Here is a 20,631-nt window from a genome sequence, read left to right on the forward strand (position 1 = left end):
ACACGTTGCTGCTCAAAGGCTAACAAGATACCAGAGGGGGTGTTTTTTTGGAGCTGCAGTATAAAAGGAAGTAGTGAATATTATTAAATATTACTGCTACATGTAAGACAAATAAAAGACATATTTATTTATTTCTTTTTACAACCAACTTGGACTTGTCAATTCCTCCTGAAAGCAGTCTTTCTATCAAAGACAAACATCCTTTTAGGCCATTTCATTTTTCAAAAATATTTTATTTGATATTGATCCAGGTACAAGGAAATAAAAGAACATGGATTTATCTTACAGGACATGGGAATGAGACTGTAAAAGTTTATTTTCTTGATCCACTCTCTTCTTGGACAAGGACATGCAAGTGAATACAGAAGGTGGTTTACAGAAAGGAAAATAAAAAGCAGAATGTACTGTACTGTAGAAATGGCATTGGATCGGAGTGTCACCTCACCCCGTACTGTACAGAAAGACTTCACCCAACAACTTTCTCTTTTTGTCATCATTTTTAATCCTCTTTTTATAGCAAAAAGGCAACACACAGATAGGCTACAAAGAACCAACAATATTGAGAAAATGAACAAAAGAGAGGGAAAGCCAAAGCACTTTCATCCTTCCAAAAAGACATTTTCTCTATTGTCTTGACAAGCAAATTGTGAGCTGTTTCTGCTCCTTGTGTTTCGAAAAAGGTTTTAAGTCGCTTTCGTTTTGACATGAGAGGAGTAGTGCGGTGAACATGCAAGACGAAGAGTGACTCAGACGACTACTGACCCGGCGTCTCACCGTGCTGTGAGCACAGTGTGCCTATCATCTCCTTATGGCCTCGCTGCTCGGCTCTGACAGCAAACTTTACAAGGAACGAAAAACACATTTTATATTCCACCAGTCTTTATGCATATTTCACAATATACCTTTATTATCATTTTAATAAATACAAAACGACACTGTGATTTAAAAGAAAAACAATGAGTATTAAAGAGACACTAAAACGCATTAGACATTAGAAATATCAATCTTAATTTTGGTATGTTCTTTTACTGACATCTTGTCTTAAGGTGGATGAACCAGCACGTTATACTCAGAATCAAAATCCACAGCAGAAAAAGAAAAGAGGGGACGACAGGATCGGACATGAGAGGGATATTTTTGTCAATGCAAATGGAATGGCGTAATCAAGTGGAGATGCGTATGGATATATACACATACATAAACACCACCAGAATGTAAAATAACCTGAGATACTCTTTGCACCTCATTTCCAGAACACTGGCCACTGGGTGGATGATAGAAAATGACGATGGCATGACGACAACAGTACAACAGCATCTGACGGCCTTTAGTTTCCACCCCCCCTTTTTATCAACATTAGCAGTACAAAAAAAGGACAAAACAAACAGTCATTGAACCACAAAAATCCTGAACATTAATATTGAAAACATTGTTTGTAAGCAGCGTTTTGGAGTCCATAAAAGGCATACAAAGAAACAAGCTCTTCATTAAAAAAAGGACAACCGATAAAAAGTTTGAAAAAGACAAAAAATTGGAGATTCAGAGGCTGAGAAGTCGGAAGCGGCAGATGATACGTGTGTGTTTTGTGGCGGTCGGGCAGACAGAAAGTGTTCTGCTCCACACTGTGGCTGTAGACATGGAGGCAGTGGGACCTGCTAGTTAACATACAAGGCTTTTCTCCATTGTCACCTCATGTCAAAGCTACATTGTAAATCGTACACACACCATTTCTTCTGACACAAGGCTGTGCTGATTATAGTGTATTGGCAACTGAGGCACCAACCTTTAGAGCAACTAATAGATTCATTTGAACAGCACTTAGCTGGAGCGAACAGGTGTTGTTTTCTCGGATGATACTGTACCACAAATAATATACTGTAACTAGAAGTGCACTCGGAGAGCGCAGACCTCCGCCAAGGCAGGTTTTGTACGTCGCTGCCCCCCCCCCGCCTCCCCCTCCCCCCACGCCACCGAAATCGAATGGATTGCTCATTGTGCCACATCCCACCCCTCCAAAAAATTTCATTAAAATCCATCATGGACTTTTGGAGTAATCCTCCAAACGGACAAACCAACAAACCACAAACCAACGCCGGTGAAAACATAACCTCCTTCCTAGGCCTTTGGCCTTGGCGGAGGTAACAAACATAAAACGTAAGTGCTCTAAAAAGCAAACAATATTAAAAATGATGGAACTAAAGACATAAAATAAAAAAAAAAATGTAAACAAATGATGTTGCTCCACTGGTATTTTAGGCAGATGTGGGAGTATCATTGCTACTAATCCCAAGAAATACTCCTTTGTGATGTTTGCTCACCTATTAAGGCTATAGAGGAATCATTAATCTGCCTCTCTTAAGTGCTATGACTGAAGTACAGCATGTGGACAGATTTGGCTGGTTAGTGTGCTGTTATACAGAATGAGGAGTGTAAAACTCAGTGTTTAGGCAGTAAATCATAAAAACAAAACTTGAAATTCTTGGAGACCCTTGTATAAAAATAAAAAATAAATGCCCAAACATTGACCACTAAATGTTTCTTATAACAAACCATAGTTTTAGGACAGTTAATCAGGAATTAAATAATCACCTACAGTAATGCAGTATCCTCTGTGTACAACTCTCCCAGCCTCACATCTGCCCTTCAGAGCTTCGGGAACCTTGTGTGTCTGCCACCCGATTAGTCTCAACTATGGAAATGGGTGCCTTATTATTTGTCGCTGTCTGTGAGCAAAGCTGTACTCTTTAATATCTCTCTGTACATTAGTATATAATTTTCTTCTCTTTACTTTACAGTACAGAAACTCCTCTTCACATATTCTTCCGGTTCTTCATGTCAGCAGGAGCTATGTTTTTGTGCTTATCACCAAAAGTTGCAGTGCAAAAACAATAATTAATAATAATAATGATAATAATTAATGGTAACTATTAACAAACAATGGATTATAAAACAATTATTTTATGGCACAACAGCCACTCAATTCACATATAATACAAATAACCAGATAAAACCAACGGTTCCTGTATATGGAAATCAAAAGCTCAAACTGAATTCGGCTTGCATAGCAATGCAACAACAAGTCAAAGAATATATTTACAGGAAACAAAATTCCCGTTTCCCCCCCAAGGGCAGTTACCAGAAAATTTGTTCTCGTTCAGATGTTTTCATTTTTTTTTTTTTACTTGCCTTTTTCTAACAAAAAGAAAATTACAGTAAGGTAGGAGGTGGAAAATATTTTCTCGAGGACGAAAACATAGTGAGATGTACAGTATGTCTGTGTCTATACATCACATTTACAGTTCTGTGACACTGCTTTTCTCTGTAGTGCCCTCTGCTGCACTCCCTCCCTCTGAGAACACACAGGTGAGGACAAAGTTCGTTGCCCCAACAAGTAGGGCGTCGTTCTTTCGAGGACAGACCGGGTTTTCTCCAGTTCACATCCCAGACGGATCACTCTGTGGGAGGGAAGGAAAAATGTATTAAAATTGAGATGGCAGGTTTATTTAGGAAATAGAAATTAACATTTTGGTTAGTTGCTTAGCTTAGCATAAGTAGTTTGCTGACCCATGCAAGGAATTTAACTCCAGCGCCCCTTAGCTGTCAATATACTAAACTAGGGATGAACTGATACCGATACCAGTATCGGATCCGATACTGTGCTCATGTACTCGTACACGCAAAACGGCTCCGATACAACGGCACCGATACCACTTTACGGTGGTGCGCCAGACCCCGCTGGGCCGGGATCCCACATCAGCTGGCACGCACCGGCCCTCACTTTCATTGCGCCACGGGGTTTTGCTTGCACCCTCTGACGAGGGCGTGTGTTAGACTCCTTGGTCCGTGTTTCAAGACGGGTCGGGTGGGTTGCCGACAACGCCACAGACCCCTGGCGCCTTTAACGTGGGCCGAGCCCCGATCTGGCGGCACAACGCGGTTGGGGCTCATTGAAAACAGTCCGCCCCGGTCAACAGTCGCACCGTGAGCAGGAGGCCATCCCCGGTGGGGAGAGAGGGCGCAGTGAGCCACGGTGTGGCGAGGTCCGGGCGGGGAGCGCTGTAAAGCTGCGACCGCGAGCCACCTTCGCCCCGAGCCTTTCCAAGCCGACCTAGACCCGGTGGCGCAAACCGCCTCGTAGGCGGGACTCCCCAGCCTGCCGTGTGTCGCTCACACCCTCCAGCTGACTGTTAACGAGGGTCTTTTGGCACAGAGAAGTACTCGTATCGGTACTCGGTATCGGCGAGTACCCAAATGTAAGTACTTATACTTGTACTCAGTCTGAAAAAAAGTGGTATCGGGGCATCCCTATACTAAACAACAGTGCAGGGGGATAATGTACAGGATACACATACAGCTTAACAAAGATACTGGGTGTTTCTCAAAGTCAAGGAAGGATCCTTCAACAGCTGAATTTCAAGGATGCTACATGATCGAATCCCGCCCAAAGACTATTCCAATGTCGAGGATATTTCCAATTCTACCGAGGACTGGGTCGTTCTTTCAGGGGGATTTTGAAGGATGTCTCCTCTGCTCTGCTAAAACACCCACAATCCTATTCACACATTCTGAATAAATTTGAGAGAAATTGGCAATCCAGTTGCTGAATCTTTGCTCTCTCTCTAAAGTGAAAAATCGACTCCTATTAACACCTCTAAAGCTCACTAATTAACGTGTTTGTTTAATCCATACACAAACAGAAATGTAAAAACGAGTTGCAATTATACGGGGAGTTGTGTGCTGTAACTACCCAGCGAACAACAGCCGGGTGCATTGACCTCCCAGAGTTTTGTTGTCACAGTGAAGTTATGAGGCAATTATGGTCCGAATAGTTGGGACTGTTGGGACTATTTTAACTATACGTGCAGAGCGTATATCGCAAAACACTGCTGTAAAATACGGAATGACTCACATAACTCTCCCGAGTACTGCCCCTGTCCATTGGTCCCCAGAAATTCAGCGTGCTCTGTGGCGGTCCACTGCTGTGGCTGTCGTGGCCCCTCGGCCTTGCGTGGCCCTGTCGAGCCCTTAGAGGAGGCTGTGCCAGAGGAGCTGTGGCCACCGGGGGAGGGAAAGCACGGTTTGTTGTATGGCAGGCACCCGTCCTCTGAAAACACAGAGCGATCGAAAGAAAGGCTTATAATAAAAGTTTGAAAAGTAGACACGTGACTTTTTTGTTGCAGTGAAGCACATCTAGCATCTGATGCATGGAGACAAAGAGCACTTTGCAACCCCCCCTCCCCTCCTCCTGACATCTGCAGAGTGGCGGTGCCAACAGGCGATGCCAGGGCGTGCCACAGAGAGGACTCTCAGCCTCACACATGGCCTTGCAGCTACCAGCCTTATGAGGGGGTAAATACAATAAGAGAAGGACCGCTGGCTGCTGTGACACCCCCTGCTGCAGGGCAGCATAACATTGACCCTCAGCAGTCTCCGTCATTGCGTGAAATCTCATCAAACTGCTCCCTACCGCTCCGCTAATGACTGTAATAGAGTCTGTCCCGACCTCAGTGGGTTCTACTGTGAATCAGTCAGCACTCTGACACATATGGGAATTCACCTATGGGGTTTTTGTAAAGATGCTGATTGTGGCACCTGTCTTTGTCTCACAGTCTCAGATTAACTGTCTGAGAACGTCCTGGCACAAAGAGGGCAGGGCGCACAGCATGGAGAGCTCTAATGGTCACAAACGTGCACGCACGCACGCACATACACATGGACACGGACGCACACAGATGGGGTGTGTAGAGTGGCTGCTGTTTGTGTGAGAAAAGAAAGCCGAAGCGATTAGAGTGCATTTCAGTTGCTGGGGCCTCCTGCCTTAGTTGGAGCCGAGCAGGATGATATTGGCAACAGTTACAGGGGCATTGGGAGGGCTGAGGGGGGCATTCTGGAAACCAGAGCGAGTGGCAGACAGCACAATCTGTTCATGGGAGCCCAGTCGCAACGCAGCATGGAAGCTAACTTCAACACAAGAATCCCTCACTGTCAAACCACAGCAGCAGCAAAACGCCTGTGTTCTTGTTGTTTTCTTGCTATAACGCAACAAACTACTGTATCGGTAACAGGACAATGTCCACTGGTTTAGAATGGGAAGCCTAGATGTTTTATTTCCTTAGTAATTAATCGTTGGAAGCAAGCAAAACAAGTTGATGAATTTTGTTTGGTTTGGAACTGGTGCAGAACTTGTATGTATTACACATCATGTTTTCATTTTTAAAAATTAATAGGATAGGTGCTTATGTAAAGCAGAGAGTGCAGTACTCTAAAAAGATATGTGACCGAACTTCTTGTAACTAGGGCCATGCTGCTAGCCATAGTCTGTCCTACAGTAGATCACATTGTCTCAGTCTGATGGATTGCCAAAGAACGAATCTGAATAAGTTTGGACTTTTCATCTTCTACCTCAATCAGGACAAATTTTCCAGCTGTCCAATACTTTTGTTCATGGAAACATACCGTACTTTAAAACCTAATCACCAAATTACTGTCAGCCTCAACTGATTTTGAGTTTAAAGCTAGGGTTGGTAATGTTCTTCAAAGATTATTTATTATATTTGTTGAAATTCTCATAACATTCTGACAGCAATCAATAAATCAAATGCTCTGACCAAAAGAAAAGGGAAAAAAATCCAGGATCTGTGGCAGGTTTATTTAGGCAATAGAAAGAAACATGTTGGGTAATTGCTTAGCTTAGCATAAATCAGAATCAGAATCAACTTTAATGGCCAAGTTTGTTGACACATGTAAAAAATTACAGCTAAATTAGCTGTCACTATAATAAATGACAGGGGCAAATGTACAGGATAGACATACAGCTAAACAAAGATACTGTATCAAGCTAAACTAACATTAGCTAAAGGCTAAAATAATAAAAAAAAAAAAAGATAATTTTGGGGGAGTGGCTTTAGAGGGAGGCCTGAAGGGACGGACTGTCAGTGTTGCAGACTTGGCGACCTTTTGGAGCTAATGCTGCTAGCTTCTTTTAATGGAAAACAGTTGGCAACACTGGGCTGGCAGTGTGTTCCAATCCACGTACTTCCGTACTTACACTTACTATTTTGAGTGCTTAAGTGCGTTCACACTGTGAAGTATGTCAAAATGCAGTGCACTGGAAGTACCCGGATGTTGAACTCAAAACGGTCAAATCGTTGAGTGTGGAACGCTGGACACTTTTCACACTCAAATGTCGCCGTCTTGGTTACGTAGCGGAAGGGGCGGGACCACGGCCACTATTCAAACAGGTGAAAATGGCGGCAGATGATGCGGGAGCTTTTGTGGTGCTGAACAACGTACCTTATAGATGTCTATGGGCTACGTAGATGACAGAATAAAACAATACAATACTTAACCATACCGGTGCATTTTCAGCCAACAGGAGGACACATCGTAGGCGTTGGCGACGACGTTGGAAACGTAATTTCCACTTTGCTTTAATTTTCTGTGTTTTCTTGATCAACAAATCAGGCAGATATTTTGGCGGGTAGTGGACGGGTAAATCCTGAGGGAGGCAGCAGTGCAACACAAAGGATGCCAGCTGCCGTAAAACCCCGAAGAAGAAGAAGACATTTTAGCGGGTAGCGAGCCGCGGTCAAATGTTGCGATCGTCATTTCCGGTAAGTGCGCCGCAGAGTATTCCATTTGAGACGACCCTACCCCGCTGAAAGTAAGTACAGAGTGCACACTGTGCACTACATTGAAGTGTACTTCTGGAAGTACGTGGATCAGAAGAACACTGCGAGTTTTTTGGTCGTATCATTTTTAAAATCTTAAATTGCTAAAATAGCATGATAACATGCTAACGTTTACATGTTGATATAGCATGGTAAACATGAACAGATTGCAATTGCAAGCATGTTAACTTGTTGACATGTTAAGATTCTAACGGTAATAACTTTACAGGGCTCTTTGCCCGCTTGCATGGCAGAAGACTTCAGTCTTGTTTCAACTGTACCTGTTTTGTGTTCCCTGCGCCCATCATCAGCTCGGTCCATGGAGCCCAGCCTGTCCTGAGCCTGGCGGTGATGTTCCAGGGAAGTGCGCGTCTGTCTGTCAATGGAGCTCTTCATGTCCTCCGGCCCGGACAGAGGTCCTGGCAGAGGCGGGCGCTCCAGAGATGAAGCATTCCTTTCTGTAGGGGGCACCATGCTGGTTACGCTGCGGGCCCCCTGGATACGGCCCTGTCCCTGTGAGGGAGGAGGCTCAGGTGGAGGAGGTAGGTCTGTGCCAAAGAGGAAGACCACACAATCAATCAACTGAAGACATAAAGTCAGACATTTTTCCATCCAATATAATATTAATAAAACTCCTTCTAGTTTATAAAACAACAACATATGTTTTAGGGAACTTTCTACAGAAACTATTATAAATGTGTTTTCAGCCACTGCCTCACCATCTGCAGCAGCATCTCTCCGGTGGGGTGCTGTGCCCTGGCTTCGGGGTTTGCGTGTGGGCCTGGTGGCCCTCTGGTGGCCCAAGCTGTGTGTGCCGACTGTGCTGCCATCTGTTGAGAATGGACTGCTGGGCCGGGGCCTGTGGGACAAGCCTTTACCTGCAAGAGGGATACAGGACCACAAGTCAGCTGGTTAATAAAGGCATTAAGGAGCTAACGCCTAGACAGTGGAGCTGAGCCTGTCATCAAGAAAGGTAGAGGTTATCAATCAAGATTCAAAAACCTATTAGAAAACAAAGGTAAAGGTTTTCATTAGAGGAGAAAGCACCCAGCCTGTAAACGGTTGTAACTGAGAATAACATATTACCCAGTTATTACTCATTTAACCAAAGAAAGCCAGAGTGCAAAAGCCAGATGAGCCATATAGGAGTTAAAGTTGAGGATAGGGAGATATCTGCAGTCCAGCCATGTACAACAGGTGCCATGCACAACCTGGACACAGCGTCCACAAGCAGCAAGAGAGGAAAACCCAACATTAAGCCAACATTATGGGGGAAAACATCAGCCAGGATGAAGAATCAGAGCAGAAAGGAACAAATCATCTGCCACTGGTAGAAGTTCCAGTCAAGCAGTGTGTAGCTAGTCTCCACACACCAACCTCTCTTGCTGAGGCTAGTGCCCTCCAGGCGGTAGCCTGCCTTGTCTGCAGCGACCACAAGGGCTTGGGCAAAGCTGCAGTGGGTAAAGATGGAGCCATCGGACGAACTACCCAAACTGGACCTATGGCTGGAGAAATTACGGTCATCCTCCGAGGCTGAGCCCCACCCATTCACCATGGAGCCTGTGGAACACCGCAGGATTCAGCAAATGTGTGTGTGTGTGTGTGAGTGAATGAATATTTTCTTTCTACTTCAAAAACACTCAAATTCAACTGCACACTTTCATAACCTTTATGGATATATGATCTGACATTCTGAACACCTGTGCTGTGATTCCTCATTTAGATGGATGAACTGATTTGAGTGATCTTATAAAACAGAGGTAATATTAACCTCCTACACTTAAATGGTTTCGTATTTGCTGCAGGGCATTTCTGCTCTTGCAGGTGAGTGCTTTTGTATAGTCGTTCTGTTCGGACCTGTCTTCTTTCATCTACTACAAACACATGCAGAACACATATTGCATACACACACATATGAAGGTGCACACAAACACCCAGCAGAATGTGCACAGTGGAACAGCAGGATTGGCATCAACTAATGTTGCTCTTCTTTTGATGAAGAACAATGAGTGCACCTGTGCGGAGCAGAGTTGGCTACAAAACCACCTCAGGTGACACAGATGAAGCATCTCACAACACAGTGCATTGAATCAAACACCTGGTGGTATGCACGTACACTTTTCTTTATTCCTCTTTAAAAATGCACAGCCACCACCGTCTAAAGGGTGTTACAGTATACTTTTAAGAAAAAACAGAATTTTAACTAGAGCTTTAACTAGGGCACAAATTCATTTTAACGCCACTAATTTCTTTAACGCATTAACGCAACTTGCGATTTTTAGGTCGTAGCGGGCTCAGTTTTAAAGCTAGAGTGAAGATACTGGTATCATATGAAACTAGAACACCTAATGAATCCATTGGTAACCATGTCATACAAGCTTTTCATGAAGGTAGTTAAATAATACTCCAAACTTACGCAAAATTTAGGCAAGGAAAAACTGGCATGGCCATTTTCAGAGGGGTCCCTTGACCTCTGACCTCAAGATATGTGAATGTAATGGGTTCTATGGGTACCCACGAGTCTCCCCTTTACAGACATGCCCACTTTATGATAATCACATGCAGTTTGGGGGAAGTCATAGTCAAGTCAGCACACTGACACACTGACAGCTGTTGTTGCCTGTTGGGCTGCAGTTTGCCATGTTATGATTTGAGCATATGTTTTATGCTGAATGCAGTACCTGTGAGGGTTTCTGGATCAATATCTGTCATTGTTTTGTGTTGTTAATTGATTTACAATAATAAATATATGCATACATTTGCATAAAGCAGCAGATTTGTCCAGCTGATAATAGTATTAAATATTTGACAAATCTCCCTTTAAGGTACATTTTGAACAGATATAAAAATGTGCGATTCATTTTTGATTAATCGTGACTAATCATGTGTTTAATCGCGATGAAATATTTTAATCGATCGACAGCCCTAATTTTAACATAAAATCAAGGTATCACACTTATAGCTACTGAAGTTCTAACTGACACTTCTACTAAAACTTTGAAGATGATTAAAAGATGGGAAAATAAATCAATACCCTACTTAACAAACATAATTGAGTATTTAACAGGATTGAAAGCGTGTGCATAAGGAAGATATTGTAAGACTTTTGGCTTATACATCTGTGCTACTGTAAGTATTTCTTCATGCTTTGCTTTTTTTTTCTTCACATAAAAAGCTAGGCCAGCACTTTAAATATAAAAGTATGAGCCTGCCAATAAAAAATACGCCACTCTAGCAAGCGAAAACACGGAGAACAGTCGGCTAATGTGACAGCTTTCAGTGGGACTGGTTTGGCAGACTTCGCTCAAGTGGCACGAAACCAAGTGCTCTGCTCACACACGGTCTATCTCTCCCTCACACAGGCAGAACACAGTAGTGATGCGATCGAACAGACTGCTGGAACAGAGAACCGGGGAGATGTGGGGGTAAAGGTTGTAGAGATAGCGACGGGAACAAAAAAGTTAGCAGCAGGATTTATTAAAAGGTCAGCGTGATACAAAAGGGGGCGTAATCGTGGCCAGGGCAGTTGGCAGAGTTCAGAGATTCACATGAACATACAAATACTGTATATTAGCTGCGTTTGTCTCACAGATGGTGCAATACAATATGACACATTTCAAATAAGACTTGGTAATATGATTGTGGGTAATTTATCCTTCAAAGAGTTTTCCAACTTCCCCATCTGTGAGTCTCTGCATCTGAAACCATATGTCTCAGAGAGGTGGTTACTCGGTCACTGGATGCGGCTTCAGGGAATTGCACCTTTGACGGCTGAAGTTGCAACAGATTTTCACTCCTATTGCAGTGAAACGCTCTCAGATTAATGGAAACGTCTATAAAATATAAGCTTGCATAAGGTGCTGTAGCGAGTGCCTTACACAACCCATTTTTGCAGCGCTAACTGAAATCCTAGGCAGTAACTACTGCGAGCCCTCCATCTATTTTCTTTGAAATTCTTTTCTAAGAGGTTTTTCTTCTGAGAGAGAAAGACAGCAATTCCACTGGGTTCAATCCTCCCACAAAGAATAGAGCAGATATTGAAGTATAGGCAGTGCCAGCCAAAGCACCGAAGCTTCCAACTCCTCCGGCTCGGCGAAGGAACACTGCCTCAGCAAATCACATCACAGAATGACTTTTCAGTTGCACTAACTGCCACTTTCTACTGCTGGACCTCTGGAGCACTTCTATTCTCAGAAATAGCTGTCCAATCAAACTGTGATCATTGTCACATAATTTGATAAAAAATTCAATCAGGTTTTCTTCTTTTGCCCCAGAAATGTGGGATTTTTTTCTCCGCAGCTCCAGACAAAGGTTTGCACTACGGGTCCGTCATTTTATCGTGTCTTGAACCAGAGCAATGGGCCGAGCCGTGCACTCTAAAAACCACTGGCCGCCACCTCCCGTGCTCCACGCGCTGTTAGAGAAATGCCAGTAAACGGGAGATGGTTGGTGGGCAGTAAAACCCAGCCCAGGTCCCTCCTGCCACTAAAACTGATTTATACTGACGGAAACCCTAATCTGCATGTCGTTAAGGAGGAAAATCATTCCCCCTGACGAGCAGGCGTCTCTGCCTGCCGCCAGGAGACGTGACCCTGCTCCTCACAAACCTGGCAGGGCTTTATGGGAGAGTAATCGCCCAGAACAGTAGGCGCAACAGCTTCACTCGCCGCTACCACATCTCGCCTTTACACGACCTACAACGCCTACGCACAAAGCCAGGTATGTGTTCACTTCATCTCTCTGGCTCAAGCAAGACATGGCTCTGCAATACCCACCACAGCATCAGGATTTACAATTATCCGCTAAAGAAATGTGTGGTATTATCTGAAAGAATGGAATAACACACTGGAAGGATGGTGCAGACAATCTGCTGGAGAAAAACAGCCCCAGAGGAGAAGGCTCGCTTTGTTTTCTGGAGCAGCATCAGTGAAAATGTTTGATTTACTGGCCTTTGGTATTAACATTATGAAAACAGACCTATTTCCATATTATTAAAACAATGACAAATCTATCAGGCGAGGCTCGACAGGAATCTCACTCCCTCCCCTATTTGTGCACCCTCAAAATGGTGGCCGCAATAAATCTCAGCGATTTCCCCCTATCCTCCCTCTCTTCCTCCCTCTCTTCCTCCCGCTAACCCTGGAACCGGCACCACGTCTGTGTTGTAAAACGATGGGGCGCGAGGCAGACTTGCAGAGAGATAAGAAGAAATAGTGCTGTCTTCAGAGTAATACAGTGGAGGAGAGATGCAGTAGATTAGGGCCCGGTTGCTGCTTTATATTCCTCTAAATATATCAGCAGTAGCATGTGTCAGCGTAACCAAAACCACTGTTCCATCATCCCATGGAAAACTACTGTTTAGGGCTGCCACTGACAGGGTAGACCAACAAGCAGCGCTGTCAACCCTCTTATTCTCATGCTTTCTCTCTCTCCACTGGCTCAGCTCCTCTACCTTCACATACTTTCTGCTCGCTTCCCATTTTCTTCCACCCATAAATTCCCCAATATGGATTTTATTTTTTAGTATTCACAGACTTCACTGGAAGACCTGATAGACAGTTACACTACATCAGCATCAAATATCACAACTTGTCCCTATAGTGCACACATGTTTCAGAACTATATCCCTCCAGTCTTCAGATGGGTAGTGCATACTTGCCAATCCTCCCAATTTTTCCAGGAGGAACCCAGGAGAGGGCAATGAAAAACGGGAGTCTCAATTCTCCCGTATTTCTCCCAATTTATGGCAAATTTTCACACTTTTTGTCTTATTCGTTATCTTAACCTGTTTCTGGCACTGTACCACATCGATAAGCTAACGACAATGGAGCTACAGCAAATGTCGTTTCCTGGTGAAAGAGAGCAGTCTATGCTCACCACACAGCGCAGTTTGAGCTCACGAGTGAGCTGCGCTCGCCGCTGGGATCAGCGCACATCACAGCGCACAGGGCCCAAAATTGAGCTTTGCTCGACGTAGCGAAAAGCCGTAGTGGCGTGGCACAAGTCGTTAGAAATAACGGGGTTTAGAGCGCAGTGGTGCCGTTGTTGCATTGTGTCTGAAAGGGCGTTCAGTGGGTGAGAGACAGAGAGAGAAATGGAGAGAGATAACTGAAAGAAATACTCAAACTGGCGCAAAAAAAACTGAAAACTGATGAATATTAGTTAATGTTAGAGATTCACACAAGTTTTACTCCAGAGGGGGAAATTCTCCCTATTGTTAAGGTCTCAAGGTTGGCAAGTATGGGATAGTGTGTTCTAGTCAGTATGAGAGGATCAGTCCAGCAACCCGTTTCTTTCCACCCATAAATTGCCCAATATGGATTTTATTTTTTAGTATTCACAGATTCATTGGAAGACCTGATAGACAGTTACACTACACCAGCATCAAGTATCACAACTTGTCCCCTATAGTTCACATATTTTTCAGAAATATATCCCTCCAGTGTACAGATGGACAGCGTGGCCTGGTCAGTATGAGAGCAGCAGTCCAGCACCCAGCTCCGCTGCTGCAATGTCACGCCCTTCACATGTCCCCCGACAGACGGCTGTAAAAGTTTTCAGTGAGTTGTAAAAATGGAAATGGTGTCTCCAGTCTGCAGTGGAATGTGCCGCACGTGAAATTTATTTCAAAGATATGGGTGGCGCTGTTAAATCACAGTCGCTCTCCCCTTCTCGCCTTGCATCTCCCTCTTAATTTCCCTCTCACTATCCTGTTTAAAATTCATGGACTTTCTTATCTCTTTTTTTGGAAATGATAATTAGAATTCCCCGGAGTCTGCCAAAAGTGCTTAAAAAACTTGATTGAGGGACACTCGGTAAGCATGTTCACATAAAAATGAACTCATAGCAGACTGATGGAGAACATGTCGGGAGCAACAATCCATTCACTGTGAGACAAGATGGAGCAACAATGGGAATCAAATGTTTTCCCATTCAGAGTCATGAGAACGTAATCATTTTGATTTGAACAAAAAATAATAATACAACTTAATTGTATAAATGTATACATTAGGGCTGTCAGAGTTAACGCCATAATGACCTGTTAACGCAAATTCGTTTGAACACCACTAATTTCTTTAACGATATCGATCTTTCGGAGGTTGTAGCATGTTCAATTTTAAGCCCTAGAATGAAGATACTGGTATCATATGAAACTAGATAATCAAATGCTTTGAATCCATCGGTACCAACCATTTCATACTAGCTTGTGGTGAAGATGGCTAAATAACACTCCAAACTTAGGCTAAATATTTCCGATGAAAAAATGGCCGTTTTCAAAGGGGTCCCTTGACCTCTGACCTCAAGATATGTGAATGTAAATGGGTTCTATGGGTACCCACGAGTCTCCCCTTTACAGGCATGCCCACTTTATGATAATCACATGCAGTTTTGGGGCAAGCCATAGTCAAGTCAGCACACTGACACACTGACAGCTGTTGTTGCCTGTTGGGCTGCAGTTTGCCATGTTATGATTTGAGCATATTTTCTATGCTAAATGCAGTACCTGTGAGGGTTTCTGGACAATATTTGTCATTGCTTTGTATTGTTAATTGATTTCCAGTAATAAATATATTCATACATTTGCATAAAGCAGCATATATGTCCACTCCCATGTTGATAAGAGTATTACCGTAAATACTTGACAAATCTCCCTTTAAGCTACATTGTGAACAGATAAAAAATGTGAGATTAATTTGTGATTAATCATGATTAACTATGGACAATCATGCAATTAAATATTTTAATCGTTTGACAGCCCTAGTATACATACTGTATGTATAGCATGAAAAATACTGTATTAAAATACATTACAATATGGTTAACAAACACGTTACAAAAACAAAGAAGCGCCCCAATAGTCACAATTTAGAATCAGCCTTACCTGTTAAAGAGCTGTCCAGGTTGTCCATGCTAGACCCTGGTGTGTGCTCAATGCCGCGGGGATGCCTGGCTCCATAGCCTTCATCCTCCTCTTCTTCCTCCTCCTCCTCATCCTCATCAGGCAGGTCAGTGTCGAGGTCAGAAACCATTGTGCTCGACACGTAGCCCACTGGAGGAGCGGGAGCCTGTGGAGGAAGAGAGCCCACCTGCATGTGCCTGTGAAGAGAAAGAAACAGCACATTACTCTACTGGAATCCACATACAGTATATAATCAAGGAATATGGAGGAATGATGAATATAGAGAGAATAAAGGGAATATTCAGTAGTTTCTATGCCACAGGAAGGCGGAAAAATAAGGATGCATGTGGAAGTGTAAAACTAATTTTAGAGACCTCTTTCATATGTGAAGCGATGAATAAATTTGGACAATTCCACTAATTCTACGTTGCTGCTTGCATGCTAACACAATGACCCGCTAATTGCCGCTGCGGATGGTACAAAGGCATGCTCTCCAGGCCCGTCGACACATGGCTGTCACCTCAGTGGCAACCCGCTCGGCTGACAGCCGCATTTGTTTTGAGGAGTGCAATGTCTTTGACGCGGTTTGCAGTGGGAATTGGTTGTAATTACTGGCCCTCTGGTGTTGTCAGAGATGCTCTCTAACCAACATAGTCATTACTGGGTAACATGACATCTCCTTCCTGACAAGGCTTCCCTGTCATCCCCCACCCCCCACACTTCACTATTATGAATGAACGCCAGTCTCTCATTCTCTTGGCATTGCCGTCAGAATGAGGCATGGCCTTCATCTGACTTTCATGAGCACAACAACAATGGAATGTGCTGCATGGGTGTGTGGGGGGAGTAAACAACCGTGGGTAGGAAATTGTGTCTCTTAGAGTGAGCAAAATACAGTAGTCGCCTAAGTGGTAGCATGGGCCCATTAAAATGAAATGATTAATGGGTTTATCTCCACTGCACACACAGTTGACATGAAGAATACTGCAGGAGCTAAATAAATCCTGGCAGCAGTACATGCAGAACAGAATGTACAGTAAGCAGTTCAAAATGACAACAATGCATATATTATCAACAATAACAATATATCTTTCTAGATAGATTTAAATCTTTATAATGCTGTTTTAGTACTGCAGTGTTTACCATGTCTGTTTTGCCATGTCCAGTTGGTATGCTCTGGTCAGCTCGTCCAGATGGGCCTGGAGCATGGGCTGCATCTCGTCCCGAGGAGAAGGGGTAAGGGTGGCCGTGGACTGCTGTCCAAAGGACACGGCAGCTGGGGAGGAGGCGACCCCTCGGATGGGCGGGGTGGGAACCCTCTCCTCCTCCTCCTCCAGCTCATCCTCCATGCCCTGGTGGAGATAGGTCTGCACGGGCATGGGCGGGCCCCAACCGTCACTCTCATACCTGGTGTAGGAAGAGACGTTTACTTGTTGATGTGTGAAATTGTGTATCCAATCTTTAGTCCGATCTGGGGCTGCAACTAATAATCCTTTTTTTTTTATTATTGATTATCTTCAGGTTATTTGGTTCATTGTTTTCATTAATGAAACAATGGAAACAACGGAGAAAATACTGATATACGATACTCACAATGGGCCTCATGCAGGAGGTGATATGCAAACACATTTTATCTTATTTCTTTTTTCTTATTTTGTTAGTACCCATTGATTTCTGGGATTCACCAAAGAAAAAATATCTTGTTTCACAGTCCACAAATTGTTTTTCCAAAGCAAAAAGGGTTTCAATTTTGAGGAACATTAAAAAAAATAAAATGAATATCATATAATCAAATTTAGATGTTTTAGAGTAATAATGACTGGATTATTACATTTGTGGGTTAAAGAAATTGGTCCACTGATCCCAATTAAGACTATAAGAAAACGTTGTATGGAACCCTTGAATTTCTTGTAAACACCAGTACTGAAGCTCGGGAATATCACGTTTACTTTGTTGAAGTTGATTTGACAGTACCAGTAACAGTAGTAATATAGGCCTATGTCTGTTTCAATGCATATGCATGGAAGTTCTTCTTACCACATTTTTTGGTGGCATCTCTATCTTATTTGTTCTCGTAACAGAAAATGAAGAGAAAATATATAAGAAATTTAAGAGAATGTTTCTGTATGCGGCCCAATGTTTGGCATGTTTGGCTTAAATAATGACTGAAATGATCAATCCATTACCAAAATATTTGCAGATTAATTTTGCTGTTAATCGACTAATTGTTCCAGCTCTAGTCTGATCATCTGTATTTGAAGACTATAAGAAAATGCTAAATGAGTCTCACGTATTAAACACAGCTCATTTATTTAAAAGCTATGCGTAATGACAAAATAAATTGGTAAAATACATACAGTATGGACGGAAACAGAACTACATTATGGTCTGTGATATTGTCCCCAAATGTAGGGAGGGAATAGCAGACATCATAAAACTATAACTATTGTAATAGAACCTTCTACATACTAACATAGAGCTTTGTGACCTTGTCCAACTTTCGGAAGAATTTGTTATACGACAGCCCTGAGTGGAATTATGGAGGTAGTCAGGCTTCACTTCCTCATAGCTGTGCTTATACATGCTGAAATAATACTAGCCATAAAGAAAATGTTCATTAAAGAAATTTGTCAGTGCACACTCCATAGGACATAACTGTTTTAATCTGCAGCCATTAAGAGCACCCTCAGATTTACAGTGCACGGGACTCTTCATTTGCCAGATAGCCTATTAAAGCAGATGACTCTCCCACATTGGAAATGGGAGTGAGAGGACATAGCAGCTACTGGACCAAAGAGAGAGACACACACTATCACTTAAATAAGCCTCTGTTACTTTGTAGCTACAGTAGGGCATGTCTGATCTTCTGTTGGGTTCATTAGACTAAATGAAATGTCAAAAAATTTGAATATAATTAGTGTATAGATAAACTTAAGATTAGCATTGCATCAGACATATAGAAGAACTGGCAGCTTTTTACATCTACTTCAGACCGGGACAGGGATGACACTGCGCTGGTAGAAATCCCCCTCTCTCTCCGTCTGTCTCCCTTTTCTCTTTGTGAAACAATGCAATTATCGTTTTTTTCCCCCACTATGGAATTCAGCAAATAGATTAATCTGAAACCATCTGTGTCTACATGCTAGTAGCAGCAGGAGACTGCTTGAACATTGTTGTTTTTTTCTCCTCCATTTACTTTCCAGTCATGAAGTCTTCCCATAGATTGAAGACAGGATCGGCAGATAGTTTGATCTGCAGCCATCTGTATATGAGTTTTTGTGCAAGAGCCTGTGTTAGTGAGTATGTGTGTGTATATCTGGCCTGCCTGTGGAGACTATACACACATTGATCCTTCACTTTTCTCCAGATGTACAGTAGTACAGCAATTAGCTGCAGAGAAAACAGAGATGAACCCTGTTATTGCACACAGCGATGTGTGGTGTTGCTTACGTTGGCAGGCGCTGTCTTTTTTGTTCCAGCAAGCAAGATGCTAGATTCTCTGCTACTGAGGTAGTCAGAGGAGGAAACATACAATGACAGCAATAAGCAAGCTCAATATACAACAGAGCTGGTAGTACAGGTACAGAGGTACAGTCAGTATAAATACTATCTGTGTCTGTTTATTTCACCAAATAAGAATAGAAGTATTAAGATTAATATTGGATGTCGGTGAGACTTACACCCCAAATTGTTAGAAATCGTCTATACTACTATTTTATCTTCTGTGTTCATTTGTTTTCTACTGCCATTTTTACCTCTCACAAGTTTATGTATTAGCACTGTATATAAGAAGTGGACGTAGTCACCGTGACCTCACCCATTGGTGTGTGGACTGCTGTTTTGAAGCCTCGAGTTCAGCATTTTTGGCCGTCGCCATCTTGGTTTTTGGCCGTTGCCATCTTGTTTTTTTGCAACCAGATGTGACACAAGAGGGTGGAGCTAAGTGCAACCGAACGCTGAATAAGACATTTGTAGGCGACCAAAATGTTACAATTAACTTTCAGCGTTGTGGTAGTGACCTGTCAATCACAAGGTAGCCCGCCCTAAAGCATCCCCTGCTTTATTGTCTATTTGACTCTAAATGGGACCATCATTTACTAAATGAACATCATGCTGTATTGAAGAAGACTTGAAACTAGAGATTGAGACCATAAACTCATGTTTACAATGTTTACTGAGGTAATAAATCAAGTGAGAAGTAGGCTCATTTTCTCATACACTTCTATAAAGTCTGACTTCTTTTTGCAACCTAGAGGAGTCGCCCCCCGCTGGCTGTTAGAAAGAATGCAAGTTTAAGGCACTTCCTCATTAGCTTCACTTTTCAGACCCGGAGGTTGCCCACTATATATGTTTAGCTGCCCACAAAATATACAAAATTACATCTGTAACAAAATATTTTAACCATTTACCTTAACTTTTAAGGTAAATGGTGACCTAAAATGTAGGTAAATATTATACCTAAATACATATACCTAAACTGAGGCTAACTGTTAATGGCATGGGTAGAAATAGTGTTAGCTAACTGAAATAGAACAGAAGGTCTTACCAATAGGAAATAATTAAATTGGCTTGAAACGTTTTTGAAAATAAATGCAAAAGATATTGACAAAAATCTGAAAAGCCCTCTTGGCCATATTGCATTCGCTTTTGAGATGATCCTTAACTTCAGCTTGTCAGTTTCCTGTCTACTCTCAAGTGTGCCAGGCTTCAATATGTGCTCATGAGGGAAAAATAAAACTGTGCTTGTTTTATCCTGCACTGAACACTGTTCATATTTGAATCATGTGTTTGTATTTGTTTAAAGCCCTAGTGGACATACCCTCCTCCGTCGTGATGCTCATTGGGATAATGGTCCATCTCGGTGCCAGGGAGAGGGTGTATAGGGGGAGGGGGGAGGGGGACATTGGCCCAGTTGGATCCATTGGCTTTAGTGGGTTTGGAGCCAGCCTTGGTCTTCTTCTTCTTTCCTCCCTTTCCACCTACACAAGGAAAGAAGGCATTTAGAAACACAGTCATTGAAAATTAGATTGTCAAAGAAAATCAATTAAAAACTAATATACA

General features: G+C 42.8%; 1 protein-coding gene across 7 annotated transcripts in view; it reads right to left on the reverse strand.

Moving 5' to 3' along the window:
* Positions 1-212: 212 nt before the first annotated feature.
* Positions 213-20,631, reverse strand: part of robo2 (roundabout, axon guidance receptor, homolog 2 (Drosophila)) — a 353,842-nt gene continuing 333,423 nt past the window's right edge. For 4 of the 7 annotated variants that reach the window (XM_037776242.1, XM_037776244.1, XM_037776241.1 and 1 more), the window contains 8 exons: positions 20,390-20,549; positions 16,714-16,977; positions 15,553-15,767; positions 9,048-9,230; positions 8,390-8,548; positions 7,952-8,218; positions 4,910-5,104; positions 213-3,455 (listed from right to left, as the gene is read on the reverse strand). In XM_037776242.1, coding sequence (XP_037632170.1) covers positions 3,454-3,455; positions 4,910-5,104; positions 7,952-8,218; positions 8,390-8,548; positions 9,048-9,230; positions 15,553-15,767; positions 16,714-16,977; positions 20,390-20,549 — 1,445 coding nt within the window. In that variant the 3' untranslated portion in view covers positions 213-3,453. The remainder of the gene's footprint in view (positions 3,456-4,909; positions 5,105-7,951; positions 8,219-8,389; positions 8,549-9,047; positions 9,231-15,552; positions 15,768-16,713; positions 16,978-20,389; positions 20,550-20,631) is intronic. The other 3 variants (XM_037776245.1, XM_037776247.1, XM_037776246.1) reach the window with 2 other exon arrangements.

Source organism: Sebastes umbrosus, chromosome 7, assembly GCF_015220745.1.
Source record: "Sebastes umbrosus isolate fSebUmb1 chromosome 7, fSebUmb1.pri, whole genome shotgun sequence".
Classification (NCBI taxonomy): domain Eukaryota; kingdom Metazoa; phylum Chordata; class Actinopteri; order Perciformes; family Sebastidae; genus Sebastes; species Sebastes umbrosus.